This window comes from Xiphophorus hellerii, chromosome 3, assembly GCF_003331165.1.
Source record: "Xiphophorus hellerii strain 12219 chromosome 3, Xiphophorus_hellerii-4.1, whole genome shotgun sequence".
Lineage (NCBI taxonomy): Eukaryota > Metazoa > Chordata > Actinopteri > Cyprinodontiformes > Poeciliidae > Xiphophorus > Xiphophorus hellerii.
Window position 1 is genome coordinate 28,430,940 of NC_045674.1, and position 16,448 is coordinate 28,447,387.

The 16,448-nt window shown below is 40.9% G+C and overlaps 1 protein-coding gene across 26 annotated transcripts in view; it reads left to right on the plus strand.

The window, feature by feature from the left end:
* rims2a (regulating synaptic membrane exocytosis 2a) overlaps positions 1-16,448 on the plus strand; it is a 159,749-nt gene that overhangs the window by 11,734 nt on the left and 131,567 nt on the right. For 17 of the 26 annotated variants that reach the window (XM_032557765.1, XM_032557728.1, XM_032557740.1 and 14 more), the window contains exons 3-4: positions 11,268-11,300; positions 12,202-12,294. The exons of 7 other annotated variants lie outside the window; for them this stretch is intronic. In XM_032557765.1, the coding sequence (XP_032413656.1) occupies positions 11,268-11,300; positions 12,202-12,294 (126 nt within the window). Of the gene's footprint in view, positions 1-8,988; positions 9,145-11,267; positions 11,301-12,201; positions 12,295-16,448 lie in introns of those variants that run through there. 2 more of the 26 variants (XM_032557745.1, XM_032557735.1) reach the window with 2 other exon arrangements.

The following is a 16,448-nucleotide window of genomic DNA, read 5'->3' on the forward strand; positions in this document are numbered from 1 at the left end:
CAAACCAAAAACCATAGTGGCGGATGCGTACGTTCAAAGCGTGGTGCCTTTGTGTCGATTTGTAGTGAGGGTTCAGCATCCAGCACTCGGTGACGTCCAGATGTTGGGCCTTCCGGTTTTGCTATCGAACGGCCCAACGGCTGGAGCGACTGGGACGAGCAGGAAGAAGGTACCGTAGAGTAAGGGTTTGGAAAAGAGAGGAAGTGAGACGGGACGGGAGAGGAGCAGAGAGGACAGGAAAGGAGAGCAGGACATCAGAGAACAAATGAGAGGAGAGACGCTGACGTCTTTGATCCTATCTGTTCTCTCTGCCGATACGAGCGCCTCAAAATCCCATCGACACAGCCGCACTTCACCAGCTCCTATTGTCTCCTTTGGTTTTATTTTAAATGACATCTGCATTCGTCAGCATGTAGTTTTATTGGCTGTCCGGATTTTATCCCTCCAATAAAGCTGGGAAGGTTTTTGTTTTTTTTCTTCCTTTCCTTCCCCTTGGCTTCGGAGTTAGAAATGTCCTTGGCAAAAAATAAGAGGTGGAGTTTATAAGAGCCAGACTGCCTGTGATTTCTAATAAAATATACTGTTTTCTTAGTTAAGACTTGTGAACGGTGGAGGTAAAAAAAAAAGAGAAAAAAAGTAGCATTTCCTGCAAACGTTTGTGCAGATCTGGTGAGAGAGGCAGACGGTGGAAGCGGGAAACACACGGCTTTTTGATCAGACTACGTTATCTCATGCTTGCTCCATTCATAGAAATCTCATGCTTCCAGTGCGGAAGCGGACACACTCAGCTTCCTGCTGTAGCCAATATACTGCCAGGCCTCCAGAAAAGGCAGAAAACCTGTGGGGACGCACCCGTCTAGAAAACCTAGGCAACAGACGGCAGCTGGTGTGTGTTTGTCCAAGTTTTACTCATTCAGGTTTCAGCTGGCCGAAGCAGGTGCAAGCCGGTGACTCAACAACGTGTGTGCCGCTGCCGACCGGGCCCTTCAAACACGCCTTTGTTTGGCCTAAATCTCAAACCATCCAGTGCTTTTTTTAAAACAAGTACCCGGCGCCGCGCACACAGACATGTAGCAAATCCACTCACACACACACGCCCCCACGCACACGCACACACACAGTTGCTCCGTAGAGGCCTCCCAACAAGGGAATTGTGATATTTCATTATGTAATAAGTGGTGCAGTGATACTGTAATATAACTTTACATTTGCTTGAGCTGGCTTCACAGGAAACGTTAAACACAGCGGCGTCAGCAGTGAAAACATTCTAGCGAACGCTGTTTGTATCGATTGCTGCTCGCCTGGCGCTGATCAGGAGGTGGGATGTTTAGGAGCATTACGCTGCTGAAACAAGTGCTGTGGATGAGGACGCTGCTGTAGGTAGAGATTGCCAAGGCGACCAGCTGAGATAAACACTGTAGTGAAGGACAAAGAGCGATCACTACTGTGACATTTAAGGCATTGGACTACAATCAGCCTAAAAGCAGAAGAGCCTGTGTTTTTTTAACAAATAAAATTCACATGAGTATGTTGCTGAGGGTTGAAGCACAAAAAGCTAATTTTCCATCCTGGGATTGCAATTTTAGTAGAGGATCTCCAACTAATTCCGTAATACCACTTCTCCCTTATAAAATACTGCTACCATCACAACAACAATGAATTGATTGATTTTATTTCAATTGAACAACACATATAAAAGCTGCAGTATGTAACTTCTACAAAAATATGTTTTTTCCATGTCTATTATAAACCGTCACCATGTTGTGACAGTATGGTATGAGACAAATAATCTGTGAAAAAATCAATCACCTCCCAGTGCTACAACTGCGGTTTGCAAAAAAATAAAAAATAAAAAAATCAACCAATAAGAAATAGGAGGAGGGTCTTAGCGCTGTCAATCAACCTCTTGTACAGTGCTCAATGTGCCAATGATGGAAAAACAACCTACTGTTACAGAAAACCGTTTATCTGCCAACATCGGTGGTTATGCTAACTAGCCTTAGCGTTGGCGGCAGGCTATGTTGTGGTGAACCAGTTGTAGTTTAGCAAAGAGCTAGTGAGACGGGGTGAGCACGAGTGATTGACAGCGCTAAGACCCTCCTCCTGGATCTGATTGGTTGTTTCTGACTGAGCAGTGTATTTCTGCAGTTTGTACTCGGAGCACTGGGAGAAGGCAGAGGAGCTCTACTTTTTTTTCACAGATTATCTGCCTGATATTATACTGTGATGACATAATGATAGTTTTTATTTAAAAAAAAACATTTTAAAAAATAGTTACATACTGCAGCTTTAATGAACATACATTGTTGTCGTAAATGTACTGGATTTTAGCAAAAATGCTCATTTCCAACCATAGTCCCATAAAATAAACACAAAATACACGCTTTCATCCAATTTCATACATAAAAATAAGAAATACAGTAAAAACTATATATAAGGTGCCATGAAAATGTAGCAGCTGAACAAGGAGGTAGGGGACCGGCAAATAACAGGAGTTCAGTTTCAGTGAAGATGCAAAAATTTGAAAAGAACTTGGAGTGCTGGAGTTGACGGACAGCAGAAACCTTTCGCCTTATCCTCAGGGGGCCAGCTGCTTGGATGGCTGTTTGCATGGCTGGCTTTAAATCTGCACAGAGAGGCGACTGACGCAAGAAAATCCTTTCATTAGGGATTTTACAGAAAGCGAATTTAAACAGATCTGCCGGCCGTCAGACAGATGTTTAGAGTCGTCAAGTTCAACTTAATTGAAGTCCTATTGTGTGTGGCAGTTACGCATCTGTCCATTTGATGAATGTGCTGACCTTTGAACTCTGTGTAGCCAGGATGTGGTGGAATAAGTACACGTGGGAGCCTATAATTCCTCAAAGGGAAACCTAAAAAAAAAGAATAAGAAAAAAAATGAGAGGGTTGGGGAGGGAAGTAGTGCCCATCAACAGTTGTATGTCTTAAAAGTTTCATTTTGCAGATAAGCTAGTTCAGTTTTAATATTTTGCAGAGAATAATTTAATAAATATCGATAGCCGCAGTGTGTTTTTTTCTGATAGCGGTGCTTATGAGAAAATATATTTTATTTCAATACTTTCAAACTCGTATAAGGCCATGCTAATGTTCCACGTGGAAAACAAACAGTGAAATAGTTCGGTCAGAAGCTACCGATATGCTAACTTCCGCCTTCAGCGACAACTTAGTCTGCCTGTTAATGTTAGCTGCACTGTAAGTTAGGAAGATGTTAGCATAGTGAGCAACATGGGCAGGTTGTTTATATTTTCAAATATGTTATTTTCAATACAGAGAATAGAAAAAAAGGTGCCATGGAGTGTTGTGCCTTAGCTCTAATAGTTATCCCACTCTGTTTTTTCTTCTTCTGCTTCTTTGAGTTGTCCCAGCAGCGCCCCCTTCTGTAGCTGGCGCCCTTGGCAAACGTGTGGCCATAGCCAAGAAGCAGCCCTGCCTGTAGGGAGGAATTGGTTAAAGAAGGAGTGGAGTGAGATGGATCAACAATAGGCCAGGTATCAAATACCGCTCTATTGTTAGCTATGACTGGGCTATTATAACCCTCAGTGTGAGACATTTTTAGAACAGTCCACCCATTGCTTCTACCTGGAACAATTCCAGCATGTGTGTCTGCTTAAACATTGGACTGAGGAGCGTTAGAGAGAATGTTTATAAAAGTAGAATATTAGTAAGAAATTTTGTTTTTTTTGTAATACTACAAACGGTTACAAGATTTTCTTCAACTTATGATGTGCAAGTTTTATTTTGGTGTTAAGTCTGAAGAACATTACTGGCTCTCTACTGGTTCACTAGTTCTGATCCCCCAAAAAATCTCGGATAGAGACAGAGACTTAGAGATCTAAATGTAATTAAAAGTATGCTAATACTTGGAATAGGACACTTTTAACTGCTATATATGCTATTCGAGATGTTTTCTTATTTTAATTTCTGGACATCATCTCAGCAGCTACAGTTAATCTTTTATAATACACAGCGGAACACTAACCCTATTTTTTTTCATCACTGATCACTGAGAGTTGGATCATACGACGGCATATTAGGGCCATTGTAGCTAAGGAAAAAAAAGAGTAAATTTAAAACCCTGAATTTTCTATGAAAAAACTTTCAACTCTTCAGACTTAGAAATGCCTTTGTTTTTTTCTAGAAAATTTCCGAGATTTTTTGGCAGAACTTTCAAACACTGAAAATTTCCAAAAGTCGACTTTTCAAGCAAAAAAATGTCCTTGTCTGTTCTAGAAAATGTCTGAGATTAATCTCAAAACTTGTGAGATTTTGTGCCAGAAATTTCCTCCTCTTTTCTTTTTCATCTACAATGGCCGTCGTAGGATCACGTGACTGTAAATTCTACAAGAAAATGTTGATCAGGCAGAGCTGGTGTTGGCCAAGCGGCTGTGATGTTGCTGTGTCTCTGGCGTGGATGAAGAGATGGAAATGAGTGGGCTTCATCCAGCTAGATTAACACGCAGAAAAAGGCAGCGGACGGAGCTGAAACACGTCTGAGCGTCTGAAATGTTCCCAGAGAAGCTGTTGAGGCGTTTACGGGAGACGGGACATTGTCAACTGCCAAGAAAGTGCTGATCACAGACGTAATGAAAACGTCAGAACGAGTAGGTTAGGCTGACAGGAGAAGCAACCTGGTGTTCACACAGAACGACATGTTAGGACAAGCACAATTATTAAAGACAACAGCGACATACAGACTGTTGTCTGTATGTATTCAAATGTTAGGATTTCTGGTCAGAGATGCAGATTAAATCGAAGACTTTGCCAACAATTGTTGACCAGTCACAGATTTTAAACATTAATTTTAAACATCGCTGTGAAACAATCTAAGATGATTGCAGTAGTAATCTGATTTCCTTGTTATTAATCAAATTCTGAACTCTGCTGTTGGGGTGGGTAAAAATGTGCAACCCTACAGTGGGAGTCCTCCATATAATAAAAAATATGGAGGACCCAATAAACAACAAACGTAACAGTCAGTAGATATAAAGTTTCTACTGTCGAAGAAAAAAAATTAAACCCTTAGACAAAACAATAACAACTGTGATCTGCGAGTTGTAATATAGGATTGCGGAACAAAGTGGGAAGTGGTGATACGATACCAAGCAAAGACAAACAGCAGCAGTGTGTGGGTGCGGATGGTACAGGGCCACCGCATAATCCTCCGGTGTGAGTTTGATCTAACAAATACTTTAATCAGCAGAATCTGATGCAGATGATACCACGCTGAACATGATGCACAACGGCTTTTGCTTGTAAAGCACTACGTGCATTTGGAGAGCCTGGGCTAGGGGCCGCGACACAGAACTCCACCAGACAGCAAGCAAATCCCTGACAGGCTAGCACATTACAGAGGTAAATGTGTGACGTTTGTCCCGCCCCAGCTACACACAGCTTAGCGTAGCAGATAGACTTGTGAGAGGAAAAAGTGATTCAGACACTGGGGGTGTCATGGCTGTGTGTTTACAGCAGAATTCAAATGTGAGAGAGAAATAAAATCAGTGACAGCTAAGTCTCCATCTGGGTCTGGTGTGACACACAGGTAATGAATGTGCCACAGTGAAAACAAGCATTTGCCGTCTCGCCGATTTCTTCTTATTTTGACTTTTGGTCACAATCAAATGTTTCACATCATCAAGCTAATTTTAATGCTAACTGAGAAAACCTACAAAGCATGTTTTTGAACTGAAAGTGGGCTAATGCAGTGCAATCTGGGATTAATAGTGTCTTTCTTCCCCGGCTGTAGTTTAGTCTTTCATGGCTGGGTTCCAACACCATGAAATATTTTCAGAAGATCTTGGGGATCATCAGGATGTTTTCAGTGGCATTTTTCCCTCCCGTTTGTTTCTTTAATGTGAAAGTCATTGGTACTGAGGATAGCTGATGGAAGTAAGGCCTGTAGAGTTTTAAAGCTGTTCTGGGTTGTCTGGTGGCCCTCAGGGAGTAGTTGACGAATTTCTTTCGATCGGTGCATGATGTGTTACGTTTTGAGATCCTAGCCCACTGTGTGCCGTCAGACGGGCTCATGTTATGTGATTTCTTGATTCTCTAAAAAACGTAATCAAGGCTAACTAATGTTTCTTAAGGGGATCAGTTACATTTCCACATAGAGCTACGTTGGTCAGAAAGTGGGTTGTTCAATGTTTTGACACCGATAATTTTGTTAAAAATAAGCTTTTTTTGTTTTTAGCTTTTAAAGATTAAAAAACTCAAATATTTTTCCAAAAACAATCCTCAGAGCCAGGTTATGCTGCTGTAAAAAAAATATATGTGTTATGACTTTGAACCCAATTTTACCCAGAGAGACAACAAATGTTTCTTCATCTATATGTTCAAGAATACAGACTCTGTGAGTTTTTCTCTAAATGCTAGGCACGGTGTTGATATGAGTTATGCTGTGTGATAAAGTGGCTGCAAAACTGAATATTGTACGTATGGTTCTTGTGAGCCCTCGCACGAAAAAGATGCACTTGTGAACGTGTCACACGGCTGCGTGGCGACTCGCTGACTCGTTGCCACTTGGATATCTCTCGGGGAAGGGAGATATGAGGCAGCTCAATTGAATCCTGGCGGGTAATCTAAGGAAACAGATGGACTTTTAGTTATATTTGGCTGCAGATTAGCCATTTCCCGTCGCTTCCCCCCCACCAAAAAAGAACTTACTCTTGCCAACTCCCGTTTTGACAATCTGAATATTAGTTCTCGGTCCGGGGGGTCCGGCTTGCATACTGTTCGATTGCCTATTCTGATGAGTGGGGGCGTGTGCGTTCAATCGTATCTTTACTTTCTAAGGCCCAGCCGCCGTAGCCGGCCGACTCGTCTATGCCGAGGCCATCTCGTCGTCCCCGTTTGCCCTGCCTTATCTCACCATGCCAGCGCCCCATACCTGAGGAAGTCATCAGCGCCCTGTCCGCCGCTCCTAATCCTCTTTGATGACGGAGAGGAAGCGTTCAGTAGCGGCTCTCCTGGCATTTACCGGAGAGGCTGAGTGAGCAGGTGTCTCACCGCCTCATCGACTGACAGAAATTGACCTGCTATATTTAGCGCGTTCTACCTTTCTTTAAGATTTGCAGGTTGCACACTAGAGTTGGAGGGGGGGGATTCTGACTTGCATAACTTTGCTGTAAAAAGACTTAACGTCACACACAGCATGTTGATTTGCTTAGGATGGCTGCCTGAAGTGGACGACTTCTGACTGAAGTTGTTTAGGAAAACACCGTCTTTGTCAGACTTTACAGTCACTTTTTCTTCTCTTTTTGCTAATAGGGTAGTTTTGCCACTGATGATATTTTGACATATTTCAGAAACTGATAAAACTCTATTAAGAACTTCTTTTCTTCTTCTTCTCAGTGTCTTTGATTACATGAGCGTCAGATGTTCTTCTTAAGCAGTTGCCTGTATCCGGTAACTGAGCATGTTGATATTTTACCGCGTTATGACAGCAGGAGCAGTGAAAGTGAAACTTTACCTTCTGCATCACTTGACTTACCTCATACAGACCCTGCATCTGCTGGCATTCCTGACCAGCAGGGCGGCAGCGTTAATGATGTATGTACAGTAGTTGGTATTTTCTCACTTCCTCATGATCCAGTTATCACTCTGATTGTGTTGGCCTTCAGAATCATTGCCCCGGTTCCCGTCTTTAACTAGATAATCCCCTCAATAAGCACCTTTATATTGTTTTGTAAAAATGTAAAAATGAATGGACCCTTTTTGAAAGGTTTTAGCCCCGTCGCGATAAGCAATTAATTAATTAATCGCATGATAAACTGCTATAAATGAGCTTGATCATTTCCATTCCGATTAACATTTCTTGAAGAGCAAGATTTTATTTGTGGTTTCAGTCGTGTGTGGTTTTGGTTTCCGTTTTAATTGATTGCTTTTTGGTTTGTCGGGTTTTTGTTTTGGACATTTCAAATACCTTCCAGTTTCAGTGCTAAATGCTTTTTTGCAATATTCCAGTTTCTTGGTCTTTCAGAGGGCAAAATTGCGTTATTACACCATTATAAATACATAACTTGAAAATTTTCCGAAACAACAATGTTATTATTTATGGCAATGATTACTGGGACAATTTATCCAACTTGTGAAATTGTAAATTTGGATTTTGCCACTAAAGTCAAAAAATAATTAGTAACTTGTACAAAAACTCAAGACTTTCAAAGTGGTAATTTATATGTAAAGAACATTTTTGATAAATAAATTATTTTTTAAAAAAGAAGCTATTTTTTAATAGTTCCGAGCAGTTCCCATCTGTTGCTAGTTTAACTGCACGGTTTTGCTTGAAAATAGTTTCCATTCATTTTTATTTGTGATCATGCCTAATTTGAACCACAAATGACTCATGAAGCCGATAAAAAAAAAGATTCAGTCGGTGCATATTTTAAAGACACTTCATGTGTGCAAGTCTCTCTTGAAACATTAGAAATCCATTTGTCCGCTAGAGGGCACTGTAGCATTAGTCTTTGTTGGAAACTCGGTTCAAAGTCACACAAATCTAATAATAATAATAAAAAAAAATACAAAAAACAAAACTAAAACTGTTTCTGTTGTGATATAAAAAGTGGAGAAAGAGCAAAAGAACCAAGTTGCTAAACTGCAACAGGTTGGTGTATTTATTTATTTCTTCTTCTTGTGTCACAGGGAGTTCAAGGGACGCAGGTTGCGGGTTAACAGAGACGGAAAACTGAGACTGGATCAGCCCTGCAGGCCTCCTTTAGCAGCCAGGACACTGAATACGTCACTTGTGACATTTTACACTCTCTCCTTTTACTGCCCCGTGTCGAATAAAACACAGCGGCACACTCACTCGCCAAGTCTCTTGCCGCTCTCACTCGCACACGCTAAAGTACGTGGGGGGAGGTGAGGGGGCGGCGGATGGAGGCGCAGTGGCGCACGCGTACACCTCTGCGTAGACGACGTCGGCTCGCGCGCACGAACGCTCAGTGCCCGGCAGCTGTCCAGGCAGGCAGCAGGCTCCATCAGATAAATATGAGGCTTGTAATGCGACCACAGAGACGGGGCTGATGGGATCAATACAGAACGGCGCTGCAGGTCACCGGGAGAACACAGCGAGAGGATAAATATGGACTGGCTCATCGGAAAGCAGAGCGGCGACACTGACGGGTACGCAGGACCGGATCTTCTCTCTGTGGCTGCCGACCTGGCCGCGGACCACGCCGGCCGATTTCCTGCTCTGCCGCTTTTCTGCTTTTCACCAAAAGTGTTCAAAAGTGAAGCTTCATCTGTCCAAAACTCGGTCTCAGTTTTTTCTTTGTTATTTTTTTTTTTTTTAATTGTTTGTTTGGGTTAAAACGGAGCGCACCCTTTAATATGCACACAGCATTAGAACTAATTCTGTTTTGGATGGAAGTGTTTGTCTCACTTAGATATTCACTCCGAGGCTCACATTTGCTTCGACTGGAGAAAAGTTGAGTTGCCGCTCCATTCAACCTCTTTCCAGGAAGCGCTTAAGTATTCCGAAAGCTTTCTCAGAAGACTTACATTAGCATCACCTTTTTAATTAATTAATTAATTTTTTTTTCTACTGGAAGCTACTGCAGTCTTTGGTTTTATTTCATACAATTTTAAATAGTTCCAATTAAGTGCAATTGATGTAATTGGAGCAGCTTTCGCAGTGGAAGTTAAGTATTACAGTGAACCCTGGTCACCGTCTTAATCAGATGGGGTCAAAGTTCAAAACAACAAAGATGCACTGTTTTGGGGATGCACGAACCTTCTGAGGAGAACTGTGACTATGACTGAGTGGTGACCAGGGGCTTGTAGGGGTTTTGCAGTGGGATTCTCAGCTGCTCGTTTCTGGTTAGTTTAAGGTGACGTTTGCTCCCAAAGCAGGAGCGAGAGAGGCTAAAGTCGCAGCCTCATGTGTCGGATGGTGTACAGATTTCTGAGGCATGTGAGATGGTCATGTAGCAGCTGTGTGTGTGTGCGTTTGTTTCTAATACCTTGTGGGGACCATTTTCCTGACATATACTACGTTGTGGGGACTCACTGCTCCTTGTGGGGACCGAAGCCTGGTCCCCACAAGGCGAAATGCTGTTTTTGAGTCAGGGGTCAGATTTAGGACTAAGGTGTGAATTGAGTTTTGGTTAGGGTTAGGATAAGGGTAAGGGTAAGGGTAAGGGTTAGGGTTAGGCTGTAGAAATGAATGGAAGTCAATGGAAAGTCCCCGCAAAGTTAGCTGGGCAAACATGTGTGTGTGTGTGTGTTTGTCTGACTTCTGCTTTACTTATGGGGAGCGGGGGGAGTGCTGAAAATATATTTCTATCAACTTGTAGATGAGATGAATCGTTTATGTTTTGTGTTTTTTTATCCGATCACCAGTGGAGGTATTTTCTCCATTCTCAAAAAAATCTCTTCCACCAAATATTTGCTCCTTGCTTTTCTTGATCAGTATAGGGAACTATTATTATTATTATTATTATTATTATTATTATTATTATTAATAAATCTTTTATTCCTGTAAGCAAACCTCTTAATATCACATGAATAATTTCTAAGTAGTGGTGGGACTTTTTAACTGAGCTAATTGCAGAGTCTGTAATTAATCGAAAACGAGGTATTGACAAAGAAAACGTTTTCAGTTCAAAACCCTGCTGCTAGAATATTAAATCCTGCAGACATATGAGCGCATAAACAAAGATATTTATTGTTTTTAATCTGTTATTTAGGTCATTGAGCCGTCAGACTGATGTAAAGTGGTATTATACTTATTCAGGAAGCCATAATAATTCATGTAACGTCTTTGAAAAAATACTTCTTTATGTCTGTGGACGCTGACATCAGCGTTGGGAACGCTTGTTGCAACATGTTTAGCACTAAGTTGCTAGTTGAATAGCTTCTCTGATAGGCTAACTCCTTTTAGCGCAACTGGAACTCAACAATAGTCTTTTCCGGTGTCTCATAAGATTTTTAAATTTTTTTTTTGAAGCGGAATTTAACTTTTTTCATCGGTCGTTTTTGTTTCCAGATGTCGCTTGTGCGCCAGATTTATAGGCTTCCATTCTTAAAGCGACATAGACATGTGAACATATATTTGTTTACCATTCTATTTCTTCCATTGTTGTTTGAGTCTTTATATAGATCATTCTACATATTGCATGTCTTCTGTTAACATCGTTATTGTCCCATTGTCGTGTCGTCACCTCATTTTCCTCATCTATTTCTGTTTTTGTATGCAATGAGATCTCCATACCCTTTTTATTTTATTTTATTTTTTTATGTTTTAGGCTCAAAGAAGAACCAAAACCTCAGCAAGCACAGTAAGTAAACTGCATTACCCAGAGTGCTCTAGGCTTTGACAGTTTTTTTTTTCCTGGCAGTTTGTGCTGTGTGCTTCTTGTGGCTTTCTCCTCGTCTTCTGGGGGCTAAACGAAAGAAATGACATCAATGTCATGCGATGACAGCTGGGTGTCTCCACAGTTATAGTAATCGAGCTATATGTGATTACATGTACGCCACACTGTGAGCTGAAATTGACCAGACAGGTGAATTGTATTGATATTAAACAGCTGACATCCGTGGCGTTAATGGCAGTGGCTTTTTTTTTTTTTTTTTTTACTGGTGCTTTTTTCAATTTCTTTGCCAGACTTCTAGCACACCCTCCCCCTGTCCCTGGTTTCTACTTGGCTGTCCGTCTTCATCCAGTGTATCGGCTGCACTCTGGCTGGCCTGTGCAAACCCTGTAGTTCGACTACAAACGTGGACTCAATGCTCCTCTACTGTGCTACTGATTCATTTGATCCAATCTCTCTTTAAGACTGGTCATTTGGAAAACCTGACCTCTGCTGCCCCTGTAAACTAGAACAAGTGATACTTCTGTTAGCCTTGTCTGTAACGCTCATTTCCATTGGCTGTGGAGCTCACATCTTTTTTCCCCTACCATTCTTATTTCTAATTTAACTCTGACAGCCTTGCACTTCTACCCTCTTCTGATTTTTCCATTGTATTTCTGTCCATATCTGGATGTTGGTGGCCCCCACTGTTGCCCTTCTGCAGTGTCCTGGCCCTCTCCTCTATCTGCTGTGGTTGTAGTGAATGTTACTGCTATTTCTCACTCCTTGAAACTGCCCTGCGACCCAAAAACCTCTCTTAACGGTCAACTTATTTTCTCCTTTGATAACCGATTGCCATGTTTCAGCCACGCTTTGCTTATCTGAACAGGTGGTTTCCCTTTAGTGGGATCACTGACCTGGTAAATAATGTTCTTCAGCCCCAGCAAAAGCCCCAAAATGACAAGAAGCCTGAACCAGACCCGTAAGTAATAACACAGACCCGTCTTGATCTACTTTTAGCAAGAAAACAAAAAATATACTGGCGACCAAAGGAGCTCAATAGGCTGGTTATAAACAAAGTTCCTAAGATGTTTTTAAAGCTGCAGTATGAAACTTTTGCTGTTTTTTCTGTATCTATTAAAACTGTAACAATGTTGTAACATTATGGTATGAGACAGATAATGGGTGAAAAAAAAAAAAATTCCTTCTGGTGCAAGCATGCATCACTCCTGCTCAAAAACAACCAATCAGGACCAGGAGGAGGGACTTAGCGCTGTCAATCATTCTCCTGTACGCTGCTCAATGTGCTGATGGTGAAAAAACTAGTCGCCGTTTATCCGCCGTCATTGGTGGTCATGCTAACTAGCCTTAGCATTGGTAGCATGCTATGTTTTGGTGAAGCAGCTGTAGCTTAGCAAAGAGCAAGCAGGAGGGGGTGAGAACAAGATTGATTGGCAGCAATAAGACCCTCCTCCTGGCTCTGATTGGTTTTTCTGACCGTGTGTGGAGTTTCCTGCAGTTAGTACTGGGAGCACTGGGAGAAGGCAGAGGAGCTCGATTTTTTTGTTTTCACAGATTATCGGACTCACTCAACACAGCACAACACAACATTATGATAATTTGAACAAATATTCTAAAAAGCTTTTTTTTTTGTTGAAAAAGTTACATACTGCAGCTTGGAGAGTGGTTATTGGTGTTGGATTAGCGGTGTATCAAATTCTTGTCTGATAAAGTGAGTATCAGCTTCACACCTTGCTGACACAAACCTTTCGTTTGACGCATCTATTTTTGTTACAGTGGTCGGGTAAGAAATTGTAATGGTCTGAAACAACAGACTTAAAAAAGAAATCCTACTAGGTCTTGGATTGTAAGTGTTGTTTTCCATTCTGCTTTGTTTTGGTGTTGACTCACATGCTATGCTTTAAAAAAAAGAATTTGTAGCTTTTTTTTTTTGGCCTTTTTCTGCTACTTTTTAAAAGATCTACGGCAGAACTTCGGGTTCCACACTTTTGTTCTGCAAATTAATGTTCTGCATGTTACATGGCTAGATACTGAAAGGTGAGTACGGTATGGAAAGGAGGGGTGATCAGTGGAGCAAGAGCCAGGTGGAGACTAAATGGCCAGAATGTGAGCTGCTGAGTGAGAAGAGCAGAGAGCTGAAGCACAGAGAGAATCAAATCAAATGGAAAGAATTGCAGGGCAGAAGCAAAACACACAGGCCAGTATTCAGAGAACAGCATACAAACAGAACATAACACAAGAAAAAAAACCCAAAACAAAAGGAGATAACAAAACTCAAACAACAGAGGTAAGAAAAAAACCCCCCGAACACGACAGGAAGTGAAGGGAACAGAACCACAGAAATCACAGGAAACTATCACAAAGAATCTCAGAAACTGAAGAGTGAAACTCTGAATGCAAGAAACATTTCTAGATTTTATAATATACATGTATAATCACCTCTAATGATGAAACCCAACTAGAATAATCAGTGCACTCTAAGGAATGAAATGAAAACCTTATTGTAAACATTATGGTAGATAGAGTCACATAAAGAAATAATAATAATGCTAATGATAGTTTTGCTGTTCAGGCAACATTCTTGGCATGAAATTATAGTCCATTAGCTATGCCCCTGTCATTTACAAATATCAGCAATGACAATTTCATTTGCTGTTGTTTCTGCCACAGAGTTTAGTTTCTCCTTGGTAAATAAATCTTATGTAGCGCCCTCTGCCGGTAGAGAACAAGAAGTGTTGCAGGAAAAATCAAATTAAAGCCAAAAACTGTTAAACACAGCAGGCTCAGGAAACCCGCCAAAGGTTTATCAGCATGGTGTTTAATTGTTACATCAGTGCATCAGAGTGAGCATATTTAGCTTTTTCCAGCTCCTTTGTGTCATCTTCAGTTGATAAAATGTAGGCCGTGTCACTCCGAGCGGGTGTTCTTCACCCTGTTTTTCACCAGAAAAAAAAAAAGGACAGAAACCTCCAGATGCTAGCCAAAAGTAGCACCAAGTTCCATTCCTCAGCAGCTATCAGAATAAATCAGTAATCTCAAACTGTAGCAGTCAGCCAAAGAAGACCGTGAACTAGACAAACTTCAAAGACTGGGGAAAATAAAATGAAGGCCTTTAAGTTGATTCTGACACGTTAGCTGTACTAATGTAATAAGGCGAAAAGGTAAAAGTTAGACTTCGTTAACAATATTAGCTGCACCTGTGCTTTTTACATCAGTAAAAATGTAAGCTGTGAAAGTAAAGAAAAGAACTTAGAGGCTTAAGTGAGTACATTTTTATAGTCCAAAATTATATTTGTTTCTGAATACATGTGTCTTTAAAGATACTATGCCATATTACAGCAAAAACTACAGGCTAAACCACTCAAAAACATTTTACTTTTTTGTAAGTAGTTATTGTGTCAGCAAATTGTATTTGTAAATGTATCTTCTTTAGCTTCTTTGTGTTAGCTTCACCTTGCTAATAGTATTCTGTGTTACTTCATGAGGTTGTGTTCATTGCTATTTGTTTTGGGGTAAGCTGAAAACAGCCAAAGGTTTTGGTAAGCTAAGGCTAGACAAAGCTAACAGCAAGCCATCATAGGTGCGCCATGCTAACTAGCCCTAGCATTAACGACAGACTCTGCTAGCCTGCAGCACAGCAGAGAGCAAGGTGGGGAACAAGACGGGGAGATGAGCAGCACCCCTCGGAGAGTGGTTCACAGCGCTAAGACCCGCCTCCTGGCTCTGATTGGTTAGGGTAAGGGTTAGCATTAGGAGCACTGGGAGAAGGCCATTTTCTTCACACATTATGTGTTTCAACACACCATTTCAACAAATATGTAAAAAATAAAACAAAAAAATTTCCTCACTGCAGCTTTAAAGCCCTTGCTGCCTATTCCAAGGACGTAGCTATTTCCTTATTATAATGCTAATTCTTTTTTATTTTTATTTTTTACAATTTTTGGACATGTGCTAAAGATTCCCAAAAAGTTACAAATGAATCAACGATAAATAATGTAATAAGTAAAATCCAGCTGCTGTAAAGACGTCACGTAGTTCACCCTGCTGTCGAGAAGCTGAATCTGTCTGACGTCCAGGAGGACGGCTCAGGTTTCAGACCGGGTATAGCTGCAGTCTCATAGGTAAGAGAGCTCCGATCCACAAGCACTGAGCTGGACAATGAGCAGTGTATGATTACTCATCGGCAGTCTCACCTGCGTTTGACCATGTTTTTACACAACAAGCCACCCAGTTTTGAACGGCTAACGCGTACCAGCTGCCGCGGCGACCTGCATCGCGTTTGTGCCGCTTTCCGTAGTTTTGCTGCGCGCCGTCGACAACGTGCCCTTCCTGATGTTTCATTTGATGTTCTCTAATGTGTTTAGTGATCCTGTTCATTTCAAAGTCTGAATAGATTTTTTTTTTTGTGGTGAGGTCGTTTTATACAATGGCAGAAAATTAGTCGGCCAAAACCTCCAACTGCTCTTTGAGTAGAGATGGAAGTTAGTATTTCTCAGCATAGGCCTACTACTAGTCGTATATATATATATATATATATATATATATATATATATATATATATATATATATATATATATATATACAGTACAGACCAAAAGTTTGGACACACCTTTCTAATTCAATGGGTTTTCTTTATTTTCATGACTATTTATAAGGCAAGAAATCCCACTTATTAACCTGACAGGACAGGTTGACCTATGAAGTGAAAACCATTTCAGGTGACTACCTGTTGAAGCTCATCAAGAAAATGCAGAGTGTGTGCAAAGCAGTAATCACAGCAAAAGGTTGCTACTTTGAAGAAACTAGAATATAAGGGCTATTTTCAGTTGTTTTACACTTTTTTGTTTAGTGCATATTTCCACATGTGTTATTCATAGTTTTGATGCCTTCAGTGTGAATCTACAATGTCAATAGTCATGAAAATAAAGGAAAGTCATTGGATTAAAAGGAGTGTCCAAACTTTTGGTCTGTACTGTGTGTATATATATATATATATATATATATATATATATATATATATATATATATATATGTCGTTTGATGTCTCGTCTCCCTGATCCTTGGTAACAGCGGCTTTAACTCAGCTGGTTATCAGTCGTTCTGTGAGTAAATGTG